This window comes from Pleurodeles waltl, chromosome 10 (genome assembly GCF_031143425.1).
Source record: "Pleurodeles waltl isolate 20211129_DDA chromosome 10, aPleWal1.hap1.20221129, whole genome shotgun sequence".
Classification (NCBI taxonomy): domain Eukaryota; kingdom Metazoa; phylum Chordata; class Amphibia; order Caudata; family Salamandridae; genus Pleurodeles; species Pleurodeles waltl.
In genome coordinates, this window is record NC_090449.1 from 761,662,073 (window position 1) to 761,683,777 (window position 21,705).

General features: G+C 42.5%; 1 protein-coding gene across 23 annotated transcripts in view; it reads left to right on the plus strand.

Annotated features, from left to right (window-relative positions):
- ABI1 (abl interactor 1) overlaps positions 1–21,705 on the plus strand; it is a 343,205-nt gene that overhangs the window by 210,039 nt on the left and 111,461 nt on the right. For 19 of the 23 annotated variants that reach the window (XM_069211331.1, XM_069211328.1, XM_069211335.1 and 16 more), the window contains exons 4-6: positions 6,408–6,422; positions 7,454–7,554; positions 8,923–9,063. In XM_069211331.1, the coding sequence (XP_069067432.1) occupies positions 6,408–6,422; positions 7,454–7,554; positions 8,923–9,063 (257 nt within the window). The remainder of the gene's footprint in view (positions 1–6,407; positions 6,423–7,453; positions 7,555–8,922; positions 9,064–21,705) is intronic. The other 4 variants (XM_069211329.1, XM_069211341.1, XM_069211345.1 and 1 more) reach the window with 1 other exon arrangement.

The window sequence follows — 21,705 nt, forward strand, 5'->3', positions numbered from 1 at the left end:
CTCATAAGAATGTATTTGTCTACAAGAGCTTTGAGAATAACATTTCCAAGTGAGTTACTTTTCTTAATTTTTTAATCTTACCATTGAGTGTCCCTCTGTGCCCAAAACATTATCTAATCATATCCTGGGGGACATGGTTAGTTTGATCGTGTCTATCCAGCCACACTTTGTCCAGGGGCACCTTTAGCAGCTAATTTGCAGAGAACCTATACATGAGCCAGACTACCTGTTTTATGCCCAGTACATTATTAATTAGGTGTTTTTGCCATTCAAAAGTAGTCTTGATCCTCAAAAAAGTACATGTCCTAATCAACTGGACAATGCCTTTCACTTTTCAGAATTTGGTCTTGTCACTGTTTTAACAGTGGCCATCGTTCTGTAGCCCACTTTGAACCTGACATAAACAAAATGTTTGCTAATTAAGTTTACCTATGGAGTATAGAAAATACACCATCACAGTCACACAAAATTACTTGAACCCAGCCTCTGCCAGCAAAGAGTTGACATGCATGCAGATTCTGTACTGAAGCATTTTTCATGCTGTGCCAAGCCATGTATTTCAAGTGAAGACTCATCAATGAAAACATCAGGATCCTTCTGCACTGACCTGTTGAGTTTTTGCATTTATCTACCAATTATACGAATTGTATGTCTTTTTACACAGCATATCTGATGCTTTTAGAAATCAGTTCTTGTAAATTCATTTTTTTCACTTAAAACGTAAGTGTAATGGGTAGATAAGGATGGATCCTACTGTATGTGGTGTGATTAGATTTACATGGGGATTACAAATCAATGTTAGTTATAAATCACTGTGACACATTATTTATTTTTTATTGCTTTTCATTGTCTGCTTTATGTTCTGTTTTTTTAAAACAAAAGTCTGAACATGTTTAATTAGTTTTTGGTATGTACAAGAAAAATGGACAAGGTTTTACCCCCGAGTTGTTACCTGCTACCTACTTAAGCCACTGTCCATGGCAGGTATACACAACTCAGCTTTTAGCACACTCATGGCTCTTATTAAAAGAAACTTGTCTCAAATATTGCTCAACTACACAGCACTTTTTCCCCCTTTATTAGAGTGAACTTGCAGGTCCTGCCCACTGGGAGCTGAAATTGAGTATTCGAGGCTGCTGAACAGGAGCTACCACATCAGTACCACAGTGTCTCCTTTAGTCTTGCTTTTAGGTAATTGTCAGCAATTTTATTAGCAGTTTATAAACAATCTATAACACTGGACTAAGGTTGTATACCCCCTTTAACGCCACAAGGAAGGAAAGAAGTTTGGTTCAGATTAGTCTTACCTGAAGAAATATGGTTGCCCTAACAAGATAAAATTCCAAAAACAATCCCTTTTATGCGGTGGGTATCAAGAACAAAATATTGCAGGACCATGTGGTCTTTGTTTTCTTCCCAGTATGTCTGAGATGCCATTGGGTTGTCAATCCATAGATGGTTTCTCTTCACTGAGGACTGAGTTTAAGGCAGTCAAGACTGTAGATGGCATGTAGTGGTTCAGAGCCAGTACCTCAAATAAGAACCCCTTCCCTGAAATAGCATACAAAGTGGATTGGGGAAAGTGGGAGGATAGCCCGTTAAAAGCACCAACACCGTTATTTGGAGAATCACACTCCAGGCTTAATGCATACATGTTTCCCCTGATTTCTATTACAGATTATAACAGTTGAGCCATGTTTCAATATAATTAATGTACTTCAGTCAAGGATCCTGGGTTATTGAACTTTGAGGAGTGTGTCCTGTGAGTATTGTCCGAAGTGATATGCTGACTTTTTATGGTACCATAGGGAGAGTATGAAATACAATTGTAACTAATTCATGCTCGTCACAGTGGTCCACAGCAAATAGTATGCATAGCCTCTGTATTGGTCCCGCCCTAGAACGCTAATCATTTACAAAGTACATTGACCAAATTTGTAAAAATGTTATTAAATATGTTTCTCAGTTCAGTAAAGTGTAATGATTCAACCTTTAGTGTGTACTTACACCAACAGATATTGAAGAAGTAGTTTGTGTGGATCAATAAACAGACACCAAAAGCGTATGCCATATTTCGCATAAATCGTGAAAACACATGTGTAGGTTCATTTTCTGATAGAAATGGAAATGATATTGCCAAAGTGTGTTCTGTAAACTAAATGCACCAATAAACCTGCTGTGTCAGCCGCTATGTTTAATTTGAAGCGTTTGAATGAAACAAGTCTCCTGAAAATTTGAACTGGAAAATTGATGTGTACAAATATACATACCATAAATTTGTCTGATAGCATGAGTGGCTGTAGATTCTCATGCTCTGCATACTTCTGCCATCTAGTGATAGGTCCGTAAGTTTGCAAGTTGTTTTTCTTCAAAAAGTCTCCTATTGCTGTTAATGCTCATGGTCATCTACTCCATTTTTAGGTTATTTTCTTTTGCCGTCCGATCGTGTTTCACCGAGCTGCGATTTGAGACCATGTTTTCAGACTTTCAATTCAGGATCCACCCATATTCGTCAGTATTGTTGTTGAACTTATTTACTCCCATCTTTTGCGTTTTGGGGCCAAGAAAACCTCACCCATCGGATAGATGCGCTCAATCAGAGGCCCTCTGGGCTGCACTCTTTGAACCACCGTTTTCTCGATTCCATCAAACTTGATAATGACTTTCTAGTGGAAAGGACTTCTTTCTGGTTTTGTCCAAAGTCCCACGCTAAGTTCCTGTAGACCAACGAACATCAGGTCTGCTATCTCTGATTGTCTCCAGACCCCAGAGAAGAGGACTGTCGGGCCTGTCAGTCTTTTCGATCTAAAAAGACTCTACAGGCTTGAAGAACATGTGGTAGAGAAATGCACAGACAGGAGGTCGAAGATGCACCCGATAAATTTCAAGATCAGTATGTTGAGCGAGAGGAGAAGGAACTCCAGGGGGCCTCTGTGGCTAAGGGACAGGCTTTTTTGATTGAGGGACCCAAGGTAAAGATAGACCTTGAAATGCAGTATCTCCCGCCAGTGCAGTGTACTGTAAGTACAGATAACCCCGTCCTGCCAAAAAAAAAGACCCAAATTCCTCCAAAATAAAGGCTATAGGGCCACTGTGGCCAACAGGCCAAATAAGATTTGGATGTCCTGCCCTTGGGCTCAGTACTGAAGCACAAGCCTAAGCCGACCAGCTCCAGAGTTGTCACAGACTGCTTTAGCGTCGAATAAAGTGCCAAAGTCAGTTTCGGCACTGACCATTTAGTCTCCGAAACACACACATTTGCTTTTGCTCCCAAAAAAATCAAAACCAACACTACAATCTGAACCAAGTGCTTCGATAGACCCTATTCTTCGCAGAATGAATGAAAAGCTCAATGTCAAACTAAAACAAATCTACATACAGCCTCAAACTGGCCAGATTTTGGCAAAGACTTTAATTACCACACCACCTTCATTGAAGCGGCAATTTTTATTTTAAGAGACTATCAATTTGCCGGTGTCTGCTAACAAGAAAAAGAGGACTGGTAAAGATTATACCACTTTACATCCTCCTCTCCCAGCCTCACCTCAACCCCCCACCACCACCTCCACCACCTTCAACCTCTCCCCCTCATTCACAGGGTGTCCCGCTTAATATCGCATCTCAGGGGCCCCCACAATCTTTCACTGGGGATCAGGGAATAAGGGGCAACAACTTTGACTTACCACAACCCTCTGACCTTTGGTCAGTTTATTATGTTAATCCGCAACCTGACACTGACCCATACTTACACCCTGCTAGGCTGTCTCCTCCAGATGATACTATGTCTTTCTAAGACCTTATTGGTAGGGCAGCCATTTACCACCAGGTATCCTTACATAAAGATACCATAGAGGATGACTTCTTATTCACAACCCTCTACTTCACACAGAGCATTATTAGTCTTGTGTCTTTTTTATGTAATTGCATTATATGGTTAAGATTTCTACAAATGTTCTGTTCTTTTTGTATTCGGAAAGGGGGATGTGTTGTGTTAAGCTTGTGAGCTTCCTCACTTCTGATGCATCATCGTTCTGGAAGTTGATGATACATTAGAAAGTGATGAGCTAAAAAACGGAATGTAGGGTTGGATTAAGAGGACGGTAGCGGAGGAGGCTGGAGATCTAGGTAGCACGGAGTTTGAATGTTGAAGAATAAACACTCGAACAAGTTCTCCTGGTGTACATTTCAACTCATCGCAGTATACCTGTTCTTGAAGGTAGTTGAAGTGCAAGACGAAAAACGTGTCAACCAAACTCTGACGTGAAATGTGTAAAATCTAAGCTGGAGTGGCATTGAAGGCGCTTCTTAGGTATCCCTGACCTCGGTGAGAAGTCTTCCAGGTGTAAATCGGTGTGGCACCTGCCAGAATGAGGAAAACAGCTAAGAAAGAAATTGACCATTGAAAGACTAGGTATCAAATAGTTAAAAGCTCAAACCAACTCATTGAGGGAAATAACACGACAGACATGGGGAAGTAAAATAAACTACATAACTACTCCCTAGCCTTGCAATTATATATTGCCAGCTTTTGGCTCAGTGATGACTTACAAGGGTATATTTCGTTGCATTGTGTTTCAAAAGATACTCGGGGCATCTGGTTTAGAGGGAAAAAAACACCTTATTTCAGTCCTGCATTACGAATATTCACGAACAGCAGCTGTCGGATGTTCCTTCGTCTTACAACATGCCTTAAACTTCTTTGTAGCGCTCAGGCAAAACCGAGATCAACGAATAAAGGTCCTTAGCAGTCTTCAGGTCATCAGTGCCTCTCAAGTACACTCCCTCTCTGGCTCCTTTTACTCTGACAACGAACCTTGAGGTGCAGCGTTCCAGTTCCCTAGGAACGTAAAGAGAGAAGGGAACACATTACGGCAAGGAGGATTCCAGTGTAGGAGCAAGATGAGCCTGCTGCCAATAGACTGAAATGAGGAATACATAGAAGAGGCTAGAACAAAGTGTCAGCTTGGGCTTTGAGGCCTATTGTGACCCCATTCACTGGAAGGCCTTTAAGATGCAGCATTACAACTGGCTAAGGAAAGAGTGCGCGTGCGAAGTTGAGGGTTGCTGTCAGAGTTCCGGCCGGGCTGGCTTGATTCTCCTCGTGGGCACTTTTGCATAACAAGGCAGACTTGCTCATTGTGCTACTTTCATTCGTTTTAATTTATTTGGATAGCTTGTATTAAGAAACAGTTTGTTGTACTGTTTACCTTTAGCACAGGTCAGGAAACGTGCATGTTTAGAACTGTCCTCCTGATAGGGCCTAACCTCAGGTGCAGAATTATAACTCTTGATTGATGGCTTGCGGCCGCATTCACCGGATGGTGTTATCGAGAATCTTGGCGCGAAAAAAATAGCGGAACATTAACGTGTAAACGGTATTAGAGACCATGCCACAAATCATTTTTATTGAACGTGAGCTGAGCCCAATTGCATTGGATCTCTTGAAGACATTTTGACATTTTTCTTCACAGCAGTGAGTTGCCAGTCATAAAGTCCCAACAGCTCCAGTTACTGAATGCGCAGATCAAAACCAATTGTCCCTCTACACCACCAAATGTCTCAAGTTCACCAGGTCGGTTGATGAGCTGTTCCAGTCCTGGTTTTTTTTTTCTTTGAAATCTGGGACATGTAGTTTTAGGTTTTCCTCATATCACCAGGACTTCAAGTCCCAGAATTCAAAGAAAAAAAGCCTGACCTGGATCAGTTAGTTTCGCATGGCCCTGGGACACGGGGCAGGACTGCACCACCTGTCCATATACGAAAAGGGCTGAAAGAGTGACATGTCTACGATGTATCCAGTGCGTGTTGCCTCCGGGGATTGCTCTGTTTAATGCAAGGAAGTATGCAAGGAGCTTATGGCGTCCAACTTCTTGTTATTGCCCTTTTCACCGGGACCACAGAATGTGAAATGTCTTGAGGAGGTTGGTTGTGGTAATAAAATGCACCGTGACCATGCCCTTTTTAATATTAAGAGCGGACGTGGCAATGTGAATGTGTTTTAATGTTATGCAAACTGTTCATGTGAGAGTTATTTTCAAGCCCATGTTTCAGCATGTTGGCATCTAAATGCTGGACTGTGGCATTTACGGAATGTGGTTACACCGATGCAGCCAGAAATGAGGTATTGTGCGAACTTGTTTTTACAGGTTTAAGCGTTCCATTGGTTTTAATTGAGCATAAATGCCGTACTAGCGATACCGTGCATGCACACATGTTGCGCAATGCTGATGTTATTTTAAAGCATGATAAAGAAAATGTGGGATGAGAGGTCGATGAAATTGAAAGCAGACTGAGAAAAAGTATGGCAAGCTAATCGGAGCTAATTTTAGCAATCAATGTAGCTTGAATGTTGTACCTGTTCTGCCATTAATTTCTGCTTTTTTCTTTTCCCTTTTGCCAACTTTAAGTGGCTAAAGGCCAAGGTAAGAGGCGTTTTCTCATTTTGTCCAGAATACCTTTGTTCCCCAAAAACGGACGTTCAGAAACCTTATAAACAGACTTTCACATTCATCTCTGTCTGCTTTTTCCACTGTTTTTTTTCAGTACATTAATCCCGTACCATCTCAGTTCAAAGTGGCAACATTAGGCTGGATGTGCTAATATATCACTGATATATTGACATCGGCGTTCTGGTAGAGATATTAATAAGCCTAACATAACTTGTAGTGCTTTGCTCATAATTGTAGCTGCCTCGCTGTTATTGACTCGCATTTTAATGGAAAGCTTCCCAGACTCTAGTGAATGTGGAATCTGACAAACTTTCTGTGCAAGGCCTGCAAGCTTTGTGACTGCCTGTCCAAGACTCCCACTCTGAATGCCGCCATCTTAAGAGGTCTGAAAGCAATGTGGCTGCCTTTTTCAAACGTACTCACATGTACAGAGCTCCACTGCCTTTTGACTAGGTGCACGCTTTACAGATAAAAACACACACACTCACACACACTCACACACACTCACACACACTCACACACACACACTCACACACACTCACACACACTCACACACACTCACACACTCTCACACACTCTCACACACTCTCACACACTCTCACACACTCTCACACACTCTCACACACTCTCACACACTCTCACACACTCTCACACACTCTCACACACTCTCACACACTCTCACACACTCACTACACAATCAGCTGGTATTTCTTTTCCACAAACAAAAATTCTGAATGCAACCCCTTATACTTTTAAGTTTAAACAGTCCTGTAATATGCCAACAAAAACAATAAAGCTAATTCTACCAATGTAGCTTGCTTCATAATTCATTTTACCCTCCTTTATTTTTAGTTCTGTTTCTAGTGAAACATATACAGGTAAAAACACATGTAACATAATCTGTATAACCGAGCATGTCTGGTAATCCTCTTTTAACATGATACAAGTACGTTTATATGTCATGCTTGCAAGCTGACCATTTCTGTGCAACCTTTCATTTACAGCATGGAAGTAACCAGCCCCCAAGAACTGGCACCTTATCAAGAACAAACCCGCCTACGCAGAAGCCGCCGAGTCCGCCAATGCCTGGCCGGGGAACTTTGGGGTGAGCAGAAGAGATTATGGCATTGCGTATGCTACCATGATACTTTAAACAGTGAACAGAGCTTCTGCCACACCACATCTAGGATTTGGAGCGATTTGCCATCATAAATGCTTTGCCATATGGCCTACTTCAGATATCTGTGGATTCGAATTAACACAGTGTTCCAAGCTGGTCTTTTTTAATGACGGTTAAATATTACCAGTGCACCAGTTCTAAACACCTTTCAAATAGCAGATGATTCATGGTAGGCTTTGTAGACATTTCCCTTGACCCTGCAAGGAGTGTTTACTGTAGTGCACACCAGAATATCCCTTTCCTTTTCGGTCTGCATACATCTTGTATTGCATGCTGATTTTTCTTTGTTTTCACGGATCTTGCTCACAGTAGGGAGCAAGTTTATCCAAAGCCTTTGACAGCCAGCCACTCAGAATTTAGCAGCTTTCACTGCAGGGTTCACCAGTGACGCAATAGGTAATATAAGCAAGTGCAGCTCCATTTGCTACTGACATCTCAAGGCAGAAATCTGGGTTTCAAATTGCTGCGATTTTGAACTTGGGAACAGTAATATTCTTCATGCCCTCTGCTTGCATCTTTCCTCTTTATCATCTCCATTTTACAAGTGGAAGGAAGTATGAATGCTAATGCAGGGACTTTGAGGGACACAACATACACTGTGCTTCTCTTACCCACTTCTTGCTATGTTTCTGGGCTCGTGCGTTTAAAATGAGGTGGGAGTGATTCTTAAGGTTGTGTCTTGGTGATCTTTCCCAACAGATTATCTTCTGGTACTCGCATCCCCACTCATCAGTGGAGTCGAGTTGAGAGAGCTTAGCTACTCTCTCTTCCGCCGTAGGGGAAGGATACATCTTTTAGAGAGGCAGTAGGTTGACGCAGATTTGATGACTTTAGTTAATGACCAGTTTTAGGTCATGGTAGTAGGAAATCACATTTGCTGTTGATTTATGCCAGCGGAATACTTGATGTAAATTAAATAACATGTCTAGTTTGTTTATCTTTGTTACGTACCAAAACAAATTCTTTACATTGCAGATAAGGCTAATACTTTTTATTTATTTGTTTAGTTTTACAACCAAGTATACATTTTCTAGTGGCTTTAATGGCCGATCACAGAGGAAGTTTTGGTTGAACCCTCATGACAAACAAAGGCATACAAACTTGTTTGTTCGTGTACAATGTTTGTTGTTTTGATGTTGTCAAAAACATTTTTCACATGTGTATCATAAACTGTTAAAAATATAATTTTCCATACTATCTTCTTGTGGTGTTCAGCTGTTAGCATTGAAAGTGTAACAAATTAATCATGATGTAATTAATTCTATGTTTTCACCTTTTCCTACGTTTCTTCAGACGAAATACGCCATATAAAACCTTGGAACCTGTCAAACCTCCTACTGTTCCAAATGATTACATGACTAGTCCAGCCAGACTTGGGAGCCAGCACAGTCCTGGCAGAACAGCTTCCCTCAACCAGAGACCAAGAACGCACAGGTATACACTTCTCATCTACCCACCTAATGTCTTCCCTGTAGGATGTCATGATTAAAGGGCGTTTATGATCCAGAGAGCATGGAAAGCAGAATGATTTCCACAATTCAACTATAACAATATGCCTAGTGATAGCAGTCATTCAGTTAAACCATGAACGACATGCACATAGTTAGCAAGAGCCCAACTACATTCATTGTATTACAGGAAGGTTACTTTAGAAATGAAGTATGCCCGAAGAACTACTTTAGAACAATAATCTTTGCCGTACTCCTTCATCTGGTTAGTGCTGATTACTTTTCTTAGGATTTAGGAAGTGTCTTTCAGTAAAGTTGCTGACCAGGGTTCTAATCTCGGATTTGGTACTTGACAAAACACTGTGATTCTGGACAAATCCAGTTCCAGTCAACGTGTCTTTAAATTACAAAGCTGTATTTGTTAACCAAGTACTAGCATGTGTAATGGAAATTATACATGGTGTGGTGCCGTTCGTCGCTGTTCACCTGGACCACTGATCTCCAATAAGTAACAATCAGCTAAAAGTGGTTTTGTGTGAATTAAAATCTATGCTGAAGATGATTTTAGGTGTCCCGTCCTATAGGAAGAACGAAAGAAAATAGTAAGGTTTGACAGGCACATTTTTGCATCTCTCACTCACAGGCGGTGTACTTGGAGGTCCGATCTATTCCCTGAAATCAGTATTCACAGCGTTTTAATGCATCATTATTTACTGTGTACTATTTGTCTGCAGAGCATGTTCATTAGAGTCATTGTAAGTATTGTGATTATCTCAGCAACAATTATAAAAGCAGGGCAAAAATCAAATATGCCCGTCATATTTCTTCACAAATCCATATTCTATTATTTTACAGAAATTTGTTGCAGCCTGCAGTTTTAAGCCATTGTTTAATCAGTTTTGACTTAAAAGCTAATATGACAAGTCGTACAGTGCACTCCATGTACCCTATAGAGCCTTCAGACTCAAACTCTAAACTCTGTCGTTCGGTGCTCCCTCTAGCAGCCTGTCCACTTTGCAAATCCCACCAACTTCTGTACCCTTTCAGTGGAGTGAGGGAATGGGGGCTGGGCGATGCCGCACTCCAGTGTCATTACATAAGGTCTTTGCACAGTGTTGTTTTCAGTTTTTTTTTAAAGTGCACACAGAAAGTTACTGCTGATTTTCTCCCTTCTTCTGACGGGATAGAACATTCAAGGCGATCTCTTGAGCTGCCGCATGTACAGAGTGTGCACCAGAGAAGATATGTGTTAACTTCTTAGGTGGTGGTAACATGACTGTAGGAAGCCTGCCCTTCACATAGTGGACCAAAACGAGGTACACCCTGTAAGGAGTCCAGACAAACCCCTATTGGTTTGTAGAGGCACAAATTACAACATTAGATGCTCTTTTGTGGTTGTGTGGATGAGCAATTTAGGCTTAGCGGAGGGTAATGCTAAGCCATCAATATGTGTGAGACACACTCAAGAATAAACCCAAAACCAATTTAGAAAACTAACACGAATTTTAATGTAAATTGTGGTACCTTGCTACCAAAAACTTCGTTGTCAAGTACTTTTTTAAATATTGTTTAAAACAACAAAAAAAAAAAAAGTTTTTTTATAGGTAAGTAAAATGTTCACTTTAATTTGTCTTTATGCAAGGGTTGTGTGTGTCTCCTTCGGGACTTAGGCTAATAGGGGTCCAAGGTTCAAATCAAAGTGCCTCCAGCAGGTACTCGTGACCTGCCCTGGGGTGTCCGGATGCAGAGGTACTGGTCGGGTTGATAGCTCTGTGTGCTATACTGGTGGAAACAGGAGGGGGTAAGGGGGGGAGGGGGGGAGAGCATCTGGAAACAGGCTGCAGAGGAGGTCTTGAGGACAAGTCTGGGAGCCCAGGTCACCAGGGTCCTGGGAGCAAGAAAGCAACGCCGGTTATTGGGTACCCAGGCTAGGGCACTTGGTTGCAAAGTAGACAGGTCAGCTGGGCTTGGTGCGCCAAAGGTCCTTGCGGTTGTCAGTCTTGCCATTTGAGGGTGCAAAAGCAGGACACCTGGGCCACTCCGGAAGTGGGTCTCTCTGGTTGTGATGTCCCTTGATTACTGCTTTGTCTCAGTGCAGTGGGACTACAGATTGGAGTAACATGGGCTTGTTTTGTTGCAAGGGGCCTGGTGCCTTGGGGATTAGTGCTGTGTGGCTCCAGTTGGTCCTGATGTCTTCATACTTGGTGGATCAACTGGGTCTGACCTTGGGGCACAGGTATATCTTCCTGGGCGGTTGCAGCATCGGGCTGGCCAGGAAGCTGCAAGATGGTGGACCGTACTCTGCTGCTCTGGTGCCAGGGGAGTAGCTCCTCTACTCCAAGGCAGATTACTGGCAATTTGTGAAGGGCTGGCAGTCTACTGGGGTTCTGGGCAGATGCTCAGCTGTAGGACAAGTCACGTTGTTGCTATTTTCGAGAATGGTGCATGCAGAGTTTTGGCACCAAAAGTCCACAGCAAGTCTTCAGTTCTTGCTATCTTACGGCTCTTCTTTGTCCTCTTCTTCTGGATCTGTCTAATCTGAGCTGGTGGCATGAGGGGTGCCTCCTAAATACTCAGTTTAGGGGCATTAAGCAGAATGACAGGTAGTAGCCCATGGGCTGCTTACCTTTAGGGTGACTACACCCTTTATATGTCCCCTTCCTGGAGGGAGTGGGCATAACCTTTACCAGTGAGCCTAAGTCCACCAAAAGCCAAAATGGTCGAGTCCTAAGTTTGGTGTCTGCATCAGGTAGCCCACCTTAGTGGTGGAACTAGCCTCAAAGGGAACATGCCTCATGGCTACCTCATTTTCCCGCCTGTCCTGGTTCCAAATGGACCCGGCCAGGTGGGTGGCATCTGCACTGACTGGGGAAGCTGGGGTTGCATAACAAAGGTGGAAGAGGCCTTTGGAGCCTCCTGCCTTGATATGCTGATAGCCATCCTATTTGGAGGAGGTGGTAACACCTCTGCCCAGAATAGACTTTGTTTCCCACCTCCGAGAGCTTGGGCTCTCACCTTCAGTGGGTCAGAAACTAGTCTGCGCTGGCAGGCTGGTCAGGACCAGTCAGCCAGTACACCAGTAGTTGATAGGTTTTTAGGGTCACCTCTAAGATGCCCTCTAGATGCATGTAATAATAAATCCAACACTGGAATCAGTGTGGGCATATTAATACGATATGTTTGTTAACAAACATCTGGTGTTTCAGTGAAGCCATCATGTAGCTGGGGAACTCATAATTACCAGTGTCTAGCACTTGTATTTAAAATGCCTTCCCCGTTCAGTTGTCGGCTTAGACATCATAGGGACATATCTGCATGAGCAGATATGTCCACACATGTAGTATGGTGCATCCTGCCTTAGGGCTGTAAGGCCTGCTGTAGGGGTGAGCTTACCTTTACTGCATGTAGTGTCTGTAGGCGTGGCACACAGGAGATGCACCAGGTCATGTTTTCACTTTTCTCTGCACCATGACACGCAGACTGCAACAGCAGTTTGCTTGAGTGTGCTGAGGAGTCCCATAGGGTGGCACAATAGATGCTGCAGCTCTTAGGGATCTCTTTAGAACCCATACCCTAGGTACCAGGGGTACCACCCACCAGGGACTTACAGCAGTGTTGAAGGTATTGGCAAATGGTGAGCAATTGCACTGTGTTAGGCAAAGAGATCTGGCATTAGAGACCTGGTTAGCAGAAACCCAGTGCACGTTAGTGAAAATTGCTTCAAACACCAGGCAAAAAGTGGGGATGGCCATGCCAACATGGGGCACTTTCCTACAATAAGTTAGAACAAACTGGACAGTCGAAGCACATACATATGTATTAGCTGTGTACATGCATGCCTGTATAAAACAGGGTATTTTAATTAGGTCATATTGCCAATGTGATATTTTCCCATAAGTTGTTCCCTTCATCTGGTACTGAATCACTAAAACACATTACAAAGGTTGAAAAATCAGTCTTCTAAAATTTCAGGCGTAAGAGTGTGTTAGATGTGTTTTGTTTCTTTGCATTCTTGCATTTGACCGGTATTTGTAAAGGGGAAAAATACCTGAAACCTACAAATGCTAAGGAAAAACAGGGCTGGAGGAGCTACTACTGCCTGACATGGTGCAGGTTGAGATCTTTGACATTGTTGTGCGCCAAACTACTACGCATTACCATGGGTCGCCATTGTACATTGTGCTCCTGTTACACTTTATTGTGTACTGCTGTTGCACATCTTCACATGCTCCCATGATGTTTATCCCATTGTGCCCCTCAACAGTAAATCAACGAGGGTGCCGCTTCTGCATGTGATTATATATTCATTTTGATTTGCCCTCATTGATTCCTATGTTTATTAGTCTGCACAACAGTACCCTTGAATTTGAAAATGGGTGCCTGTGTGTGTGGATCCATGTGCATGCTGTGGGTTTGTTCTATGTTGTGTGGATGCAAAGTAAAAAACCTAAATCTGTTAACAAAGAGGTAAACTTGTACAATAATTTATCATGCACCACTACCACAACCACAGTGCAGCTCAAATTGCTGGCCCACTTTCCATCTGCACAGGAAGACAAGACTCATTTTTGTTTCTAAGGCCAAATGTGAACATGTCACAAGGATTCTGACAGAATACTCAGACTAATCACAGTAATGATAAAAGGAGGGATGTCTGTCAGTAATCCATGAGCGTAGCCAGGCCACCATTTGCCCTTTATCAAATGTTTTCATTTCTTATCATACATGAAGGTGCTATGATTGATACATATGCATGTTTCATGTATTGACCAAGGTTATGATGTAGGTCCAGCATACATCTTTCTTTAAGCTTCAGATACACATGTAGGCACGTTTATTCTTTAGAGTTTCTTCATAGTGCTGTCCAATACCTGTCCTAGAGAACCTGAATTATATATTAAAAAATATAGTAATGTGCATTCAGGCCCTCTGGTATTGAAGTTTCATTTGTTGAACGTTAAGTATCTAGCTGTTGAAAAGGGCTGCTTCTTGAAGCCCACTTGTCTTTAAGGGGGTGAGGTCGGGGGTTGGGTTAATCAGAAGGACTAAAACCTTCACTGAAACCTTCATTGTCAGGCAGTGAATACATCTCCCATGACAAGTTAACTGATTTAAAATTTCAGTGTGCTAAGAACAGTTTTTATGTTCACATTATTTACTTCTTTGTGATCAATAATCTTCCATCTACTTCACTCCAGTGTCACTGCTTTGGAAGTCTTTGAAACAGATGTTTAAAATATTGACTCTACTGTCAATGTCAAAGTCCATTGCATTATATGTGGCCATGTTTTGGCTAAGCTGTCTCTCAGACCTCAAAAGTATCTCCTTCTTTTTGTCAAAGCTGATCCGCAAGATTTTTCTTTTTTACATACATGTAACCACCTCCACCAGATTAAGGGATGTGCCCAGTCTGTCAAACAGCAAAACCCAGATTAGTATGTCATGGGCTTATGAATAACATTGCTGGAAATACTTTTGGTTTGTATTTGCCAACAACCTCGCATGCGCTTTGCCAAAATATTTCTGCAGAGTCCCAAAAGAGATTGGACATTAGTCCTTTCAGCATTTAAGATCTGTTTTGTATGCAGTTTACCCAAGATAAGGTGGACCAGCCATTGCTTGCTAGGCTCTAAAACGTTCCCCACAATTCACCACGGCCATTCCTAAAAGCCAAATTGAGTGGCATAATAACAACCTGTCATCTCACATAATTTTTATAGGTGAGGTGTGACTACAGTCCAATCTTTCCAGATGGGCCATTTTTGTTCCCCCTCTAGAGAGAAACACTGATCGATAGTTCATCCAATGTAGATCTGGTTGTGATGTCAGTTTTAGGGGTGTAGGGAGCCCATTTGTCCATATCGGAGACAGTTTTCCTCATCAAAAATGTTGTCTCCAGTGTGTTCAGAAGTTGAAAAACGAACAAAGTACTTAATGTCAAGATCGAACATCTGTGGCACGACAAACTAGAAAACTGGCAATCTGGATGCAAAAGTCAGCAACCACAACAAAGCATTCTACAGCACAGGTTGATTTACAAGTCGATCTTCATGATGAGCAAAAATCCCAATACATTAGAACAAAAATACTTCACTGTTCACGTTCACCGGCAATGTACCAAACTGTAGCCTTGACTGAAGCACAAAGTGATCAAGAATGTCTTGTTTGAGAACACAGTGTTGAGCTAAGCAAAAACAATTAGATAGATGAAAAATAAAACAAGACCGTGAAATTGGTTATTGTAAAAATAATAATGTGAAGCTGAATAAAATATATCTAGGTCAAAGTGCACAGTGGCCTAGTGTGTTAAACTAACGTGCATGGAGCTATAACTAAAATGGCTACACAACAGTATGATGCAGTTCAGTCTGCATCTCTACCTGCTGGACATGACATCACTGGTATAGAAAAGACACCAGTTTGCGTGCTCACTTCAGTTCTGTTTTTCCAGCTCCTCTTCATCATGGTTCAACGTTGACTCTTGGCACTTCACTGGCAATTTTTTTCTTAGTTTTAGTTTGATACTGACTTGATCAGATGTCTCCTTAGAAGACATCAGTAATTAAACCCTGCTATAAATGGCATAAGTAAATGCCTTAATTAGATCTTCTCGACATCTGCACGTGAGGTTTTGGTGTGGCCTGCAATTTATTTCAGAATCCACCCTAAGGCCACCATGCAGCGTGAGGTCAAGTTAATATTGTCCTGGAGGGACACAGCCAAGCATACCCCTTTTCTTACAGGAAGTAATTTTTTGAGTGAACCATCTCCCAAAAAGTCTTTGATTAAAAAACATAAAGTTCTATAGAAAGAAGAAATCATTTTCTTCCTCAAGGAACTGTCCCATTCCCTGGATGATTTGGAGTCAAGGACATCATTGGCCAACTTCAGGTGACTCAGAATTCTTATGCTCTAATCGGCCACCTGAGAGCTTGGTGGTTCAGGCTTAGTTTTCTAACCAGAACCCCAGTGCCTTTCGTACAGTCCTAGGTACAGGGAATCTTTCATTGAAAAACCTGGATGGCATAGGCCGATAGATTTTGCTTTGAGGCAGACTTGCTCTTTGTGCATTGAATGCTATATGTGCTGGACTGGCATGTCCATGCCTTGTAAGAATTGCATAAACTGGCAGTTGTAAGCTTACAGGAGGATGCCTCAAAACAGAATCCGTGTGCAGCTTGTATTCTGCCTATAATCTTGGCATGGTTCATTGGTGCAGGCATCACGTTACTCTGACATGCCTGGATGCTCTGTCAACATTCACGAGATATCCAGGCTGCTCTCATTGCCTTATCTTTTGAAGTCAAGCTTCATTTTCTTGACAAATCCCTCCTGCTCTCTGGAGCTTTTGAGCAAAAGCAGGCCTTTGAACAGTTCAATGAACCGGACTTTGCCTGTGAGCCAGCTCCATTAGCTATACCTAGAGATTAGGAGATACTCCATAACTCCGTAATCCCACCAGAAATGACACACTCAGCTGGTTGAGATATCTCATCAAATATATTGCTAGTTTTGAGGTGGGGTGGGGGTTTGTCAAAAGCTTGCTATCGCATGCAGAAGATCCTATCACAATGGACAGTTCATATGCAATTACTATGCCCTACCTTTCTTCTCCCATCTAATTTTTCCTTCAGGAAGGCCATGTTCTCTGACTTAAGCCTCAGTTCTGGTTGCAGAAGTCCTTGCGCTGCTTATCAGAGGACCCATTGAAGCGCTGTCTCTAGAAGAAAGGAGCACAGTATTTTACTACCTTTAATTCTTGGTCCCCAAGAAGGACTTGGGTCTGAGACCCATCCTGGATTATTGCACTCAGCAGGACAAATGCTGCCTCTGAACCAAGTTCTTTTGGGCCTGAATACAGTACATTGGCTGATGTCTCTGAACCTCTAGGATTCCTACTTCCATCTTCTAGTTCTCCATGCTCACATACATTACCTGAGGTTCACTTTGGTGACCCCAGTACTACCCAGTTAGATGTTTTGCCGTCTGACTGACAACCATGTCTCATGTTTTCAGAAAGTGCTGTTGGTTTCTGTGGATTCACGGAGATGATTGTGGCCCACACATCCTCCCTGGTAGTATCGTCTTACCAGAAGGTAAGGTCACCGATGGTGAAGCATGCCACAACTAGTGAGGGAGGCCTCCTCATCCAATATAATTGGTATGCTAGAATTGAGGTACTTTTTCTCTGCGACTGTTGAGGGAATGTTCAGTAGGGGTTTTGAGTAGCCTTCTGTCTTTAACCATAGCTCTTTGATGTGATTATTGTGCTGAACATATTTCTGTAGTTGGACAACTGGCAATTGAAGGTACAGTCATTGCCCCAGGCCAGTGAATATCTAAAGTCCACAATGTTTTCCCTGCATGACTTGGACTTTACCATCCACACCCAAAAGCTCACCTCAGTGGTTGACCTTTCTAGGTGCGTTGCTTGACATCACCCTCAGGAAGGCCTTTCCTCCACAGAGGATTCATAGATATTGGAGAAATGATTCTCAGATTTGTGACTCAAAGCCACCTCTGACTGCAGTTCTTAAGTTTGCCCGGTCTCATGCATCCTGTTTGTTCTTTAAACCTGGTGGCAGGTCAGGTTTGTGATGATGTGCTTGTGGCGGCAGAGCTCCCCCAACCCCAAGGGGAAGTCTGTCTGCTGAAGTGCAGATCTTTTTCATTTCACCTAGATGATTACTGGTGGATGGATCCCTCCAATCTTTGTTGGTCATCTGTTCTTCCCTCTGCACATATGGGCTACTTGCGTCAGTGTCTCTTCTTTCCTGGGTGGGGGGCGGTCATTTGGATGCCATGATGATGGGAGACCTTTGGTTGTCTTTGGGCTGGTGCCTGAACAGAAGTCATCTGGGCTGATGGTGGGCTGCCCTGCCCTCAAGGTTTTTCTTCTTTCAGTATGAAGGTGTGCCATTAAGATCCCGTCCGATAACACCACCACACCCCATCATCTCTGCAGACAGGTTTGTATGGTATTGTCCAGTCTCTGTTGAAGAGGATTCGTCTGTGGCAGTGGGTGCAGTGAAGGGAAACCTTCCCACTAGAGTCTCTAAGTGATAGAGATGATGCTGTCTCTTGCCTTCCTCTGGAGGACCATAAGTGGGAACTACATCCCAAACTGACAGAGATGATCTTCTCCATATTGTGTTGTCCATCCTTAGTGTTCTTCTCCATGGTCCATAATATGAAATGCCCTTAGTTTTGTGTTATACACTTCCCTTTGAAAAGTTCCCTGAAGCATGCTTTCACGTTCAAGTGGTCATAGGGCCTGCTCTACTTGTTCCCAGCATTTCCGCTGCTGCTGAACGGCCTTCGGAATTTGCAGGAACATAATGTAACCACAATCCTGATCACCCTGGATTGGGCAGAGAAGATCTAGATTGTTTATCTGTGGGAAATAAGCACTCCGTCATTGTCATCTTCTGCTGCAGTCATCAAATGCTGTGGCTACACATGGAGAGATTCAGTAGTGCTAGATAGTCCTTTTGTTCTCCCCATGACGTGGCAAACATCCTTTTAGCAGAAAGTTCATTCCAAAATCAATTTGTGGGATGCTGGAACAGATCAGTGGAAAAACATTTTTTTTCGTCCTGTTTTACACACAGCAGAGGCTGGTGGTGGCTACTCAAGAGTTACCTGGCTACCCTATTGACTTTCATGCGTCTCCCTGATAAGCTTTGGTTGTGTAAGTCACCCTAAATGGCATGGTTTCGGAAAGGTTTGCTTTACCTGTTTCCTCCTCCTCCTCCTTACAATGTTCAATGGTAGGATCTTGATACTATCACCTTTTGTTCAGATGCACAGTTGTCCACTTAGACTTCTTACTCTAAAGACATTTGTTGTTAATTAAATAACATCTGCATGTATGGTTAGAGAACTTAAGGCCCTCTCTGTTAGTCTACCTGTCAATATTTAACCCTGGCAAATTTGTCCTGCCTACTTGCTTGGCCTTCTTACTCAAGGTGGTTTCAGCCTGCCATGTGGCCAAGTCTGTTACTCTTCCATCATCACTCTCCCAACTTGTTCTTCTCCCTCTAAGGAGAAGAGAAAACATAGACTGGATTGCATTCTTGTGCTGCATTTACTGAAAATGACAGGACAGAGTGGATGATGAGCTCTTTGCGGGCTTTAAAGGAGAACCATTTAGTCTTGAGCCATCCTGTGTATTTTCCAAGAGAGACTCCACTTTACTGGGATCATGGCTACTTCCACCAGAGCTGGTCTGGTACATGAAACACACAAAGGGAGATGGGCGTAATGCTTGCAGTTTGTCTAACCACTGACAGTCAATCACCCAGGGTAACATCCTAACCAATCGTTACTGGTATGCCCAGACTTGGGCCCCATTCACACTGTCATTGGAACCGAGCTGTACCCAGCTGATGAGCCAAAACTAGGGCAAACCCAGTCCTGGGTTGCTTGTGTTCTGTTTCGAGGAAGACCTGGCTTGACTGTAAGAATGGTGTTCTTCTGATTGGAGCAGGATCAAGACATATTTGCATATAGCTAAGTCAAACTGATGTGGCATGGTATGCAAAATAACAATGTACTGGGATGAGGCCTGAGTTATTACAAGTGGCTGAGTTTAATTCAAGCACTCCATCCATCACTTTTTGGTATACTTTACAGCTGGTCCTTTGCCACAACGCCCAGGTAGACAGCTGGACTTGCCAGCATAAGTTTACTTTAAATATTGCCTCACATCCTAAGCAATCAGCCGTGGATGTTTTCCCAGGGCTTTTAGCATTATTTCCATGGTTAATAAGCCCTATTTATTCTCACCTCAAGTGTATTGCTTTGGCACACGTTCTAAAGATGAGGAATCTGCAGGAAGATTTATCCAGCAATCTGTAATGGTGTTTCTGGTGGATCCATAATCTTCTACCAAGTTGCCTTCTTTCTTGATAAACTTAAGTAAATGGCCTACTAAGGGATCTTTTAAGAAAATAATTATATTTATTAGTAAATAGGTATGCGTCTATGAAATGTGGTGCATCAAAGCAAACAATTAGAATTAATTGAGAACATTTCAAAGCAATGAGAAACCCCAAAGTAAATGAAAGAACAGGCATGCAAAAGTTATGTTATTAAAATCACTGTGTGTGTACTAAATTTCAGACAAAAGTCGCACAACTACATTTTTATGAGGTTTGGACAAAGCAATAAACGTACATCTATCCAGTGTGTTAGTTGTACATCATTAAACACAGTCCATTTGTAAGACAGAAGTGTGTCAACTCCATTCTTGATTCAAGGAACATTACATTGAGAGTATCCTTGTGATGTAGAGTATGTTCCAGTGATGATTGACCTTTAAGTAGTGTAGTGTAGTGTGCGTCAATGTTTGTCTCCTAATGTCCTGTATAATTTATATTGTAAATGATATCCTTGTAGGCCATTTAAATCAGTTGATGCTGTTACCCAAGCTCAGTAGGGATTATTGGGCTGCCCTTCCTTTTCTTCACTCTTCTCCTGATAAGCCTTTATATAAGATACCAAGGTATGCCAACATGTTTTGTGTTTTTACTGTTGTTGATGCTTTCCTGGTTCCTCTTGGTTCCTAGCTTCACGGCTCACTACTGTATGGAAAATAATATCAGGAACTGATGTCTGCATATAGATGGTGCCTTTGTATATGGTGAACTTGTGTCCAATGAGTGGAGTTGTAGTTGGAGCCGAATGATGCCACCTGAGGGTGGGGGAGGCTACAGAGGTGCTACAGTGAAGATCTTTTTCTGGATGAGTCTGATGCCTGGGGAATAGCATAATTGCCTGGAAGATTGTCCCTACAAGAAATATTGTTAGGGGGAAGGTAAGTAACATTTACTTGCGCATCAAAATACAGTCATCAACTTCAGCATTTCTGCTTTTACCGTACGCAAAATAAAGAAGATATTGAGAAGTGGTGTCTGTTGGGGGCGGCCGAAGGATTCTGTTCAGATGGTATTGAATTCCCTGGAGATAGTTAAGGAGAATAATCCCTTCCAGATTTTGCTTGTGGTAAATACGCCATGTTTGGCACACGGTGTGTGGTTCTGCTGATGCACTTTCAAATCTACATTGTGAAGAAGAGCATCTTTTTGTCCCTATAGTGAATGAAGTGCTGGTGAAAATTAAAAAGGGACAAACATCCAAATCTGCAAGTCTTTGCAACAGCATCTGCCCTACCTCATTTTGCTGGTGCCTTGTTTGTTCTGCTGTGTACCTGATAATTCTTTCCCTACAGCACTTCCCACCACCTCATTGGTAAAACAGGATTTAAATTCTGCATCTGTCAATCGCCTTGTGCTAAGGTGTCAGCCTATTCTACTTGTTCCCAATCACTGTTCAAGGACTAACTCTACCAGTAAATGGTCAGTCAGGCCTGTATTTGCACTTGTACTAATGCAGTTACGTCAGTACTGGGTATCAGGAAATAATATAATCTGGAAAATGATCTGTGTGTCCCTTAGTAATACAAATTGTCCCGTTGATTGGGAGGCCTGTTTCCACACATTACAAATTGTTAGCGGCACCCATCTGGTCCTGAAGTCTAATAATCACCTTTAATTATTTTAGTGCTGGACAAGCAGAAGCAATCCAGTGCTTTGCCTCAAGTGCCATAAGGGCAACGAGACCCAAA